This window comes from Chelon labrosus (genome assembly GCF_963514085.1).
Source record: "Chelon labrosus genome assembly, chromosome: 24".
Classification (NCBI taxonomy): domain Eukaryota; kingdom Metazoa; phylum Chordata; class Actinopteri; order Mugiliformes; family Mugilidae; genus Chelon; species Chelon labrosus.
This window is the reverse complement of record NC_140357.1, coordinates 2,702,410-2,714,567: the sequence shown is the minus strand read 5'-3', so window position 1 is coordinate 2,714,567 and position 12,158 is coordinate 2,702,410. Positions and strand designations below refer to the sequence as shown.

The window sequence follows — 12,158 nt, the reverse complement described above, 5'->3', positions numbered from 1 at the left end:
AAAAAGTTTTGAATTTTCTGCTCTTATTTTTTCGGAACAGTAGATTTTTATCACTTTGTGGACTCCTAGTTAATGACAAACCGTACTCGCACGTACTAGGGGCAGGTAGGCTTAGCAACCTTGTGTTTGCCTAGCAACCCGGTGTCCCGGCGACCCTTGTTGCCATGGCAGCCGATGAGGATGTGGCACTGCCACGAGGAAGTGGTCACCACAGATATGAGCCAAAGGGCAGCTGGTGGGTGGGTGTGTGTGTGTGTGTGTGTGTGTGTCGGTGTGTGTGGCTGCTCATTTGAATACAGCGTCCTGAATCTGTCGAGGAGCCGTATGCTCCTTTGCAAAAACACGTAGCAGCCTGTAAACACAAAACAATCAGCGCCTTTGTTTTAAAGCTGTTGTTCTGTTGTCATCCCCTCCCCTGCGTGAGTCCACTCCGTCATTTTCTCAAAACCGTCCAGCACGCACTTTTATAATCTCTTTTTCTCTTTTTTTTTATCTGTAACTTTTTCCTTGCCTGTCATTCATGCCATTTAATTCATCTGAATGTATTAACTTTATCTTTATATATATATATATATATCTTTATTTGTCCTTGTGTACCCCTTCATGCATCATAAGGATGTTTCAAGAAAAGTTCAGCTTCTCTTTTCATATTAGTGAGAGTGAGAGTGAAAGCGGCAATGTATACCCATGTGTTTTGGGTGACTGGAAGATAATCGTTTAAGTTCTGGTGTGTGTGTGTGTGTGTGTCTGTGTGTGTGTGTGAGAGAGGGAGAGAGGGAAAGTGGGCGTTATCACTCCCCCTCTTCCAACCCCGGGCCGATTAAGGCCAGAAACTCTAATTATGCTACAAAGACGTGACAGACTGGAGCACCCATCTGTGCTGTAGGGTCTCAACACAAAACACACACACACACACACACGTAAAGACACAAATATACAATCTAATGAACAAAATAGATTAATATCAGACAACAAAATAGTGAAAGTTCCATCAGAAAGCAATAATTGTCAATAATTGTAACCAAACTCAACAGTTCATCTATCCCATCTGTCCATGAAAATGTCACTCATGTGATTCTTGAGGTCTGACTCTAATGATATTGTTGTATTGACTCCAGTGTTTCTCATATAGCTTGTCCTTTTGACATCATGGTATAATAACTTTTTCATGCTCTTGTGTCTCCTTAATCCTTTCATTAAGGATTTCATCTACAAAGGCACAATTAAAACGCAAACCTGGCCTCTTCTGTATCTAGATTTTCATCAATTTACGTAAAACCTGCACTTTTAAACCTTTCTTTTGTTCACTGTGGAGGTGTGTGTGCCTGCATTGAGTTTATTCACTTTAAACCCTTGCCAATATTTTTTATACAATTCAATCAAATTCAAAAACTGAAAAGTCACATTAAAAAAAGGACAAAGGGATGAAGGATAAAAGTGAACTAAGAGGTCTTACCTTGACGTCAGAGAAGTACATTTTGAGCATGTTGGAGGAAGGGTAGCGGGTGTAGAAGAACATCAGCTTGGCTTTTTTCAGGTGGTTGGGAGACAAGCCCTCCTGAATCTGAGTGATAAGACGTTAAGGAGCCAGCGAGCAAAAACCTTTTGACACAGCGGAGGGAAATTTCCACCGAATCAGTTCACGTTATTATCAGCTTCATTTGTCAAGCAACATTTTCTCAGTTATTACATGCTGGAATAAACAGGTTTGAGAAGTCACTTCACTCAACTGTTTGTGGAACCAAATGAGTGGGTGCAGTACTGAGCTCTTTCTAATTTATCCCTATGAACTGTCTTAATCCTCGTCCACATATGAAGCAATTCGCTCAACGTCCATTGCTTTGTTGGTCTCTAGTGGAAGTTCCAGACTCCGGTTGTCTAGGTAACATAATGTTTCTTTAAAAATATTTCTACTGTCTGGACGGAGCTAGCTCTTCTTGCTGCGTACGCTCTCTACATGTAAAGAAAATATTGCCATCAATGCCATTGCTTCATCTGATGCTCAAAGCCCACTATCAGCATGGATGTTTTCATCTGATGTCAATCAACTGTATCGGCTGCTTCCATTGGCCATTGCCTCAAAGTCTCTCAGATGATCACCACATTGCCACTAGTCCATTCTAGTGTGTATGCCCTTTAGGTTTATAATAAGGAAACTTGCAGCTTCATTCACAAATGGGACGCCATTTAAAATAATCCCACATGTCAGTGGGGAGTGGCTAGTAAACACCACCCACATTCTGAGCTACAATAAGTGGATTTAAGTTGAGGGCTGGGCGCTGCACCTTACACCAAGAGCAAAAAGCAAACACTAGCACCTGCTGGCTTCTGACCAAATCCCAAAATCACTCCTGCATCTGGCCGAGTCTGCCTCTCCCACTGTCTCAACAACGAAAATAATAATTGCGGAGGCCCTGGTTGCAGGGGTGCCAAGAGAGCGTGTGTCCGACAGAGTGTGTGTATGCGTGTGTGTGTGTGTGTGTGACAACAGCTGTGCCCCACCACGCTGCCATTTCCTCACCACATTAACAGGCCTATAATCTATCAGAGAAGATGAGGCAATCAATGGAACCCCCTGCAAGGTCAATTAGCACAAAGAGAAACACACACACACACACACACACACACACACATAAAGTAAACCCCCAGGGGCTCTATATGTCTGGAAAGAGGGAGAGAGGAGCATCACCAATTGGGGAAAGAGAGATAGAAAGGAACGGCCTCAGGATAGGAAGCAGAGGAAAGATTTTAAGTTTTAGCTCCGCGTTTAGTAAGTGCAAATGCCTTCTCAAAAAACGTAATTTTCCGCTTTCATCCTGAAGTTTAAATGTACGATTGACAACAAGCGACAACATGTCCACTTCGTCTCCATCACTGAAGCTGGAGGTGAGTCGCACTCTCCATCATCCATCATTCACTTAGCAGCAGATACGTCAGGTCACCAGACAACAACACCATCGCTTCGTTAACATTCATACCAACCTGTCACTATTTGTGTGCGCTCGTCTTTTTGCGGCCTTGTTTTCTGCGGCTCTAAACACCCCAGCAAACAGTAAATAGCGTGAAGCAACATCATAATGAATACACATCAAGCGATGTGTGTAATAATAGCGAAAGTGAGTCGGTGAATAAACAATGCAACTGGTGATGTCCTTTTTCTTTCCCTTCCTCCTCTCCTGTTGGTGTGTGTGCATCCCAGTGTGCGTGTGAGGGTTTTTGTGCAGGGCTCACTGTATCAGCTGTAACTTGACCTTGTTACCAGGTGTGTGTGTGTGTGTGTGTGTGTTTGTGTGTGAATGGGAGGGGTGTGGGGTGGATTGGGTGGAGAAGAGAGGGAGGGGGGATAAATTCATAAATGAATGGAGGACATCTGCTCAGCTCTGTACAAAGGATTAAAGATACACAGACCTGAGAGAGAGAGAGACGGGTGTGTGTGTGTGTGTGTGTGTGTGTGTGTGTCGGGAGGGGGGTGAGATCCTTTCAGGTGAACTATCATTGGTGCAAAACACTGCTCAGCTTTCTTAAAGCCTTAAAGCCACCAACAGTCTGATCGCCATTTTATGCCCATCGTGTAAATCACACAAACATGCTGCTTCAACTAGAGACGCCTTTTAAAAAAAACAAAAAGATCCCTTAAGATAGAGAGTTAAACTAACAGGACAGAAAACAGCAGGGCTAATACTAAATGTGGCCTTTTTGAGAAATGAACAGTGATGTCTGGCATGTAGTTAACACCAGGAAGGCACCTTAACAGTGTTGTACTATGTGTTATAGATTCATCAGTATTGGTTTAATCTGAAAGCCTGAGGATGATTCAGGTACGCGAACCAACACAAACGTACATGTCGCTTGGATATTTTAATAGTCAGAGGTACAACTATTAATCTCTTGAGTAATATTTGAAAAGGTTTTTGATGAATAGCTTAAACTTAATTAACAGAATTGTTAATTCTTTTTTGTCCGTGGACTATAACTGATTGGTTGACAGCTGTATATCTTAATAATTCTTAAAGGAAAAGAGATATTTCTAATAAAAGTGCTACAATAAAATATGATGATACGTAACTATTTTGTTTTAACCTACAAAATAATTAAAAAAAAAGGTGTTTTGAAGGATGATAAAAATCTTTGAAATACTAATGTCCTGCCACTAAATGAATAGGAGAGCATTCTGCTATGAAACAGTTCAACAGGATCAAGAGACGTGTCAAATATTTCTGTCCCTCTGTGTGTGTGTGTTGTTTTTTTTTTTTTTTTTCTTTAATTAAAGCAACATATAAATTGGCTTTGAAGATGACACTGTGATCAAATCCCCCACCGCAGCTGCAAGGAGTTCCTATTTGTCAGGTTCAAAGTCTTCTTTTTCTTTTCACTTTGTTCTTCAAACGTGCGCGTCTGGGGCGCGCGCCTGTTTGTGCGTGCGTAGATGCCGGGAGAAGCCCTCTCCATATGAAAGGTGAGGAGCGAAAAGATAAACAGCTACCTGCAAACACCTGTCCGCAAGCACACGCCATGAAAGGGTGTGTGTGTGTGTGTGTGTGTGTTCGGGTGTGTGTGCGTGCGCGCTGCGAAAGGAAGCAAAACACACAGCTGCCGAGCAACTGAGAGCGAAGGCCAACAAATGAAAGTGAGTAGGAGTGTTCCAAAATGAGACGCAGACAACTAGTGAAAAATGATAAAGAGGAAACTTACGTGTATATTTTAGTTATTACACTTCTCTTTATGTGTGCCCACAACCCTGAAACACACACATTTAGAAGGCTGCCATCAATGAGGCCAAACGTTTGCTTGTTCCTCTCCCCCGCTCTTTGAAACATGATTAGCTTTGAGCTCCTATGTACAAGATCTTAACCCCACACACTGACAACACACACATGCACACGGACAAAGTGAAATATGATTTCCTTTGAGCGTTTATGTACAAAGTCTTTGTGATGAAAGAGAACCTAACAGCACAAGAGTGTCTCAGACAGTGGGACCGGTGTGTGTGTTGAAGAGGGAGCTCGCTAGCCTTTCTCAGCACCTTTAAACACCACAACCTGCTGCATAGACTTAAAAGAGCTTGAGAGAGCAGCGTGCGACCTGTTTAATCTTCCCTCTCTTGCAAGACCCGGCGCGCCTGTTTCATCTTCCCTACTCATCGAGGAAACAACAGGCTTAGGCCAGGAACCAATTAATGCAGATTAATTGATACTAAAGACTTTGTGTGACTATTGCCTCCTGCTGCTGCTGTTTCCTGTAAGATGTCTCAGTGTTTGACTGGAGTAAAAATGTGACTCTTGTGGAGCGGAGTGATAAAATCTTTGCCAGTTTAAACTGAGGAAACATGCACACAGATACAAAACCTTATAGCGGCAAGGATACGGTGCTGCCTGAGTAGGGCGATATGTCGGACATGTCTTGCAGGTCCCCGCACTCAGACTTGATGAGGGACAGCGACAGACCCTCTGGCCCATGTTGGCTTGGAGAGCTCTGCCTGTGGTGATGGTGACCAAGATGGCCTCCTCCGAGGGACGCCATTTTGGTTCTGAGGCTAACAGTTTCCCTGGTTATGTCCATGGAATCGGGGGAGGACCGATGATGGTCCTTAGGCCCTGGGGGGTAGCCCGCTCCACCGCCGTGTGACCCCAGGGGACTATGAAAGGGGTAACCCATAAGGGGAAGAGGGAACGGGTGGCGAAATGATGGAGGGCTAAACCCGAGTGAAGCTGTGAGGGGAGAGGGGTGGAGAGGGGGGTGGTGAGGAGGCGGAGGAGGAGGCAGAGATGGGTTGGTGTTCTCCCCGCCGCCGTTACTCTTGCGCACCACCAGTGGCAGTGCCTCTGTTTGGTCGTTGGGCGTTGGCACACCGCTCAGTCTGCCACTCAAGCCCCCGAATGAATCCAGTGGGCTCGGGACGATTACGTCCCCGAAACAGTGCAACCTCTGGTTAGAGGAGTGGTAGTTAGGGGTGGGGCTGCCGTCGCCGTTCAGGCTGAGAGCTAAGGCGCCGCCACCAAAGCGCGAGTCTGGGGTAAGAGAGGGCAGCGGGCAGAAAGGCGGAGGACAGGAAGAGGACGAGTTGGAGGAAGAGGAGGGTGCGGCTGGTGTGCTGCTGTGGCAGCCATGATGGTGACTGACTGCCTGCTTGGGCGAAGAGAAGCCCTTGACGACGGTGTCGACAACCTGCGACACGGCGCAGTTCAGCTCCTGCTTCAGAGTCTCTGCCAGCTGCCTTCCTCCTCCTCCTCCTCCTCCACCTCCTCCTCCTCCTCCTGCTGCCGCCGCTGCACCTCTCCTCTTCATCGCCCTTTCTCCGTTCCTCTCCTCCTCCTCCCTGCAGTCCACATCCTCCTCCATCTCTCCGTCCATCAAGGCCTGTTCTCGGAGGAGGGCCCGGGCCCGGTCTAGGAACAGACCTGGGTCCAGCTCAGACAGATCGTCGTGACTGTGCCGTCCCCTGTCTCTGTGCCTCTCCTCTAGGCCGTCAGAGCGGATGCTGTCCTCTGACAAGTTGCCATCCTCCTCTCTTTCTCCGCCTCGGTCGGGCCCTCCGCTCTCCCCATTTTCTTCTTCTTCCTCTGTCTCTGAGTCGTAGATCTGGTAGAACTTCTCCTGAAGTTGACGCAGCTGTTTCTGAATAAAGGAGAAAGAAAATGTTTAGTAGGTTTTCTGTACCTGAGGGAAATCATAGTCAGATGTAGAGGGGGAATATCCAGGCTTCTTTGTGTTTTTTGGGGGGTTTTTTTGTGTTTATATTTCAAGGTAAATTCTTGAAACTCTCCAGCGTTGACCACTCCCTGTCATCAACTCTATTTAGGCTACCAACCTGCATGTCTTCCAGTTGTAGTTTGAGCTGCCTTCTCTCTTCCTGTCTCTGCTCCTGCCTGGAACAAACCAGCTGGGTGAAGCTGTGCTGCTGCTGTGGCAGGCGCTGCTTTCTCTTATTCTCCCTGTAAACCTCCCCGGCGCTAACCCCTCCGCCCCGCGAGCCCGGAGAGCTCAGGAGAGAAGAAGGGCAGTCGCCCCGGCCGTGGCCGCTGACGTTGTGGCCGTTGCCGTCTCCTCTGTGGTCATTGCCGTTGCTGCTGCTGCTGTTCTCGTTCTCGCGGCTGCCTTCTTGGTTGTGGTCGCCGGCGCCGGGCCGGACCAGCGGAGAGTGACTCATGCCGCGGATGATGTTTTCGACGCGGGCCCGCTTGGCGCGAAGGTGTTCGTCCGACAGTCGGTCCAGGTCAAAGGAGGAGAGGGGGAGGGGCTGAGGGGGAGCGTGGGAGTTGAGGTTTGAAGGGGGCGGTGGCCGCCCGAAGGAGGAGGATGAGGGTGGAGGTGGGAGAGGAGGCCCCGGAGACAGGCAGTCAGACGGGCTGTCACGGTCACGGGAGGAGTTGCTGCAGGCGTCTTCGCCCTGGATCTCAGAGCCTCCGCTGGACAAAGCTCCACTCCCCTGTGATAAAAGACAGGAAGTAAAAAAACAAATAATGAATTAAACAACTTAACAATCAATGAAGGAGAAATGAAGACCTGTTTGGTTGATTAGAAATATAATTCATTGATTATCAAACCTGAAATCAGACAGTGATTAATTGACTTAGGAGTTCACAGTACCTGTACATGTCTGTTTATGTATACCTGGAAGCCTGAGTCACTCCCTCCATTCTTCCCCATGTTATTTTTTAACAGCTGAGAGATGATTGTTGCGCCGGGGAACGGCATCATGGCGTCTTCGTACGAGTTGGCCCTCTTCAGCAACTTCCTCAGGACGTTGGACTTTTCTCCGTCCCCATTAGTGCCCCCGTGGCCGTGACCGACTAACGAGCAGTCTCCGTCCTGATCGGGGCCGTGCGATTGGTTCATTCTCTCGAGCAGGGTCTCCCTGACGCGGCTGAATATCGCGCTACCCACAGTCCTTTTCACCCCGATGTCAACACGACGGCGCTTGGTCTGTCTGGTTAGAAGGGTGGTGCTGTCATGATCAGGCATCACGCAGGGCAGCTAAGCAGACATGACCAGGGGTCCTCACAGACACACGCAGGATGAGAGGCGTTACCTGGTCGACGACAAATGCAAATAAACACAAATTACTGATTAGCAGTTGGATTTAAATGATTCTAAATGCGGAGCATGTGAAGAAATGTTTCAATCAAAAGTCACGGTCGCATTAAATTAAATTAACTCTTCTATAGAAAACCTTCATGTGTGTTTTACCTTTTTAAGAAAACGATTAACAAATATAAAAGCCACTACTGTGGAGCCATCCTTAAAAATTCCAGCCAGCTAAAAGCATTTAGAAGCAAAAGGCAAATGGGGGCAGTCGCTTCTATTGATCGCACACTGAGCAAAATACAAAAAAAATAAAAAGCGTTTCTTGACCAAAAGCCAAGGGGAACCACTCCGAGAAGAAACACACTCTTTAAAATAGTTCAAGGAGATATTCCCACAGAGAAGTGGCACCTGCCTGTAATAACCAAAATAATTTCCTATTTCCTCCTCGTCCCCCGAGGGGTAACCTTGATTTCTGCATCTTGTGAGGAGCTGAGAAGAATCGGCGGCTTCTTTCTTATTGTCAGGTGGATTACACTCCACTCTGAAGGGAGGAAAAAAGACAATTTCCTCTCTTGTTGTGTTCATTTTTTTTTCCTTCTTTGAAAATTTGAAAGAAAGGTTTTATGTTGTATTATAAAACCAGAGAATTTGAACTTAAGTTTTCTGTGCACAAAGCTTTCAGTGTATTGTGTGTTGTCCATTATTCTACGAATGAAAAGAGGGACATCCACAGAAAAATATACAAAAAAAACACACGGTGGAACATTTTTAAACGGGTTAATGTTGTAGCTCAGCGTCTGCTTGCACTTGTGCCTTCACACGCATGTACGAAAAAGCCACCGTTTTCCATGTTACAAGTTTGCATCTGTTTTGCAAGTGATTTCAGGGTCCAGTCTAGGGAAATCATTTACAAATGAAAGCTGCGTTTCCTCCGACACTTTAGCAGCGCTATCACCGAAGATTAAAACACTTAAAAAAAAAAAAAACATTAATGGAGTAAAAAGGTGTTCTGACGAAATCCTGAAAGCGCACAGAGACCAAACCGAGGACACGAATGCTTTGGCAGCCAGTCGTCAACAACGGCCGACAAAGCAGACACTGTTTTGTTCCATTAGCAAATGAGATACTGTCCAAGCAGGCGACGAGGGTTAGTTTGAATATGAGTGAGTTTCACTGCTGTAAAGGAGAGGTGTTCAGAAAAAGGAAAAAAAACACACACACACATACACTGGGGAGCTGGACGGTGACCCAGATACACACACACACACACACATACTGTCCATGCGTGCATACACACATTGCTCTGTGTTTGCATTATTAGTATGAAGTTTCTGTTACAGCAAAAAAAAAAAAATCTGAAATAATGAATCATAGTCACACAAAAACACACACTCATGAGCTTCAGCAGACAAGTTGCCTTCTCCTGTTAAAGGTGAGCGCTGAAAGGAGATGTGAGAGTGTGTGGTTTTTCTGACAAAAGCGAAACTTTTGGTTTAATCCGAATTTGAAGAGCAGGAATAACTTGCTCTGCAATTGAGAACTGAAATGGGAAGTAACTGATTAATAGCTAAATGTCATATCTCCATTTAAAAAAGGTGTGCGAGTGTGAGGTGACTCATGAAAATGAACTTCTCTTTGTCACATGAGCACGAAGATAAAGATATTCACCCTTTTGTTTTAAAATTCTAATTAGAAAAACACGTAAAAATGACTTTTTGGGTAATATTTTGAACTTCTTCTTGCTGCTCATAGAGGAACCAAATAGCATGTGTGTGTGTTTCTGAAGGTGAATTAGAACTTGATGAGGTGTAGAGTGAAGCAGTGGATCGTTACTTCTCTGCGCTTTTAACGCACAGCACCGCTGTCCAGACGCAAAACACAAGCTGTCACTTTTACGCACTGCATTACAGCGGACACATAGATGTTTGGCGTATTCCAAACAACAACTAGTCCAAGATAATGACTCGACAATGCAACAGGATGCAAACACTTCCAACTAAACAAGCTGCTTATTCTCTTAAAGTTCCTATAATCTGATTTCTTGGAGTAAACATCAATGGAAAATTAGAATCCGCCGAGTTCTTAATTGACTTTAAATGCCAAAATACATGAAATATGATTTTAAAACTCTAAATATTTTTATTAAATTGCTTCTTAATCATCAGCTGGTTTAAAAGCTGCCGTCAAATCTGACACCAACGCAGGTGCGTGCGTGAATCCGAGCCATCTACCCACGAAACCGACAGCGAGAATAAAGCACCGCAGCGACCAGGAGCTCGTTTCAGATTTAAAACAAACTTTTATCCGGGATTTTACTCCACGCAGCCTCCCTCAGCTCCAGGAGTCACCCGGGCAGCGTGGAACTAACAGAAAGTCAGCCAGCGCGCAAGTAGTTCTCAGTTAACCGTCCCGAGATGGAACTAAACCATCTGGATCCGCGATGTGTGACGAGGATGGATCGCGTCCACGAAGGCTGTGGAAGTTTACTTGCGCCCAAATAAACACCACGCGCAAACTGCACGCTTAAAGTACGGACCCCCCCCCAACGGGAGTCAGGAATAATAACCGTGCTAAATAAAATAACAAGTGTTTTGCACTTACTTCTCTCCGAGCGATTCCCCCTCAAGTCGGTCCGTCGAAGAAAGGGCGAACACGAGAGACAGATCCGCACTCGCAGTTGAGATCAGTGCCGTAATTTACTACGGAGAAGTGGAGACGTATGCAGAGCGTGCGTGCGCGCCGGTGTGAGTGTATGTGCAGGAGGGAGACGGAGAGAGAGAGAGAGCTCATACAGAAGTGTGCGTGTGTGCGCGAGAGAGAGCAACACGAGAGATACAGAGGAACGGGGAGAGAGAGTCTGCTCTTGTGCGCCGCTCTCCTCCCGGGATGGGAAGTGTTTAGTATCGAGCGCGCCCGGGTCCGTCCAGCAACTCTGGGCTCGCCGCGAATCCCCTCTCGCCTCCCTCTCCTCACGGGCACGGGCAAGACTCTCAGTAAGAAGCAAGAAGAGAGCGCGTGAAGGATACGTGAAGACGCTGCGTCACCGGCCCCGGAGTGAGGTAACGGCGCCGCCTGACCAATAAGGAGGAGGAACCGGGGACGGGTGGATTTTATTTATAAGGAGCCGCTGGGAACGGCGCGCTGCCAGAGCGGGGAAGGAGAAAGAGGAGAGAGGAGCGGAGGAGGAGGCGGAGTGGTAAACTGAAAATCAGTTTCTCATTTACGTGGAGGCTGCAGATTATTAGGAGAACTTAAACTGGACTTTAATGGAGGCAATTTAACAGTTTGATAGTGTTTTTAAATGTGATAAATGCCAGATTAGAATAGTGCATTTAACATGTGAACTTCCCGACTTGGAGCATTCAATAAAAACATATTTTTTTTTTAAACGTCAGCTATGATTTAATCAGCTGATTCAGTTTTTAGTGCGCCAACAGTTTGCACAGGTGCTCTGCATGGACTGCTCTATGATAACATTGCAATAAACTTTGCTTTTAATCAGTTTAATCTGTTTCTTTTTCTTTTTCCTCCTTGCATTCACTGTTACAGTCCAAGAAACTTTCTGTAGCTTTACGCAGCTGCGTGTGCGTAACCGGAGACGACCCCTCTGCCCGGAGCCGCTCTTCTTTTAAAAATAAAAAAAAAAGTTTCATCCTCCCGATGGGGAAACTCCTCTCTTAATCAGAGATCAGAGGTCACACAACCCCTGGCGCTGAGAGGGAATCAGTGTTTTGCTTAAGGGCACTTCAGCACGACGCCTGGCTTCTTTGTTTCCGTGAAATAACATCACAGGAAAACGCAAACATTGGTGCGTTCAAGCGACATTTAAAGGCGCAGAGAAGGCCTTTTAAGAAAAAAAAAAAACATCCAGCAGTGAACTCTGCACCGTGTTTTTATTTCTTAGCTGCTGAAGGAGTTTCGATTCCAATCAGTACATTTGTAAGTGTTAGTTCCATCGGTATGTCGAGTTAGTGCCACGTTCCTACACTGTGGAGGATCACCCGAGTTTCTATTTCGAGTGGAGGGGATGGAAAAAAGACAGAAGGATTTAAATGATCTAAAACCGAGTGAAATCAGAAATCACGCAGAAGCGAAACAAGTTGATAAGATGTTTTTTATTATTATTTAAAAGA

At 46.0% G+C, this 12,158-nt stretch overlaps 1 protein-coding gene across 1 annotated transcript in view; it reads right to left on the bottom strand.

Moving 5' to 3' along the window:
- The window catches only part of prox1a (prospero homeobox 1a), a 30,478-nt gene extending 19,714 nt beyond the window's left edge, over positions 1-10,764 (bottom strand). The window contains exons 1-5 of the mRNA XM_084574074.1: positions 10,627-10,764; positions 7,612-8,029; positions 6,809-7,426; positions 5,365-6,615; positions 1,457-1,564 (exon numbers count right to left, since the gene is read on the bottom strand). Coding sequence (XP_084430200.1) covers positions 1,457-1,564; positions 5,365-6,615; positions 6,809-7,426; positions 7,612-7,962 — 2,328 coding nt within the window. The 5' untranslated portion in view covers positions 7,963-8,029; positions 10,627-10,764. The remainder of the gene's footprint in view (positions 1-1,456; positions 1,565-5,364; positions 6,616-6,808; positions 7,427-7,611; positions 8,030-10,626) is intronic.
- Between the last annotated feature and the right edge of the window lie 1,394 nt (positions 10,765-12,158).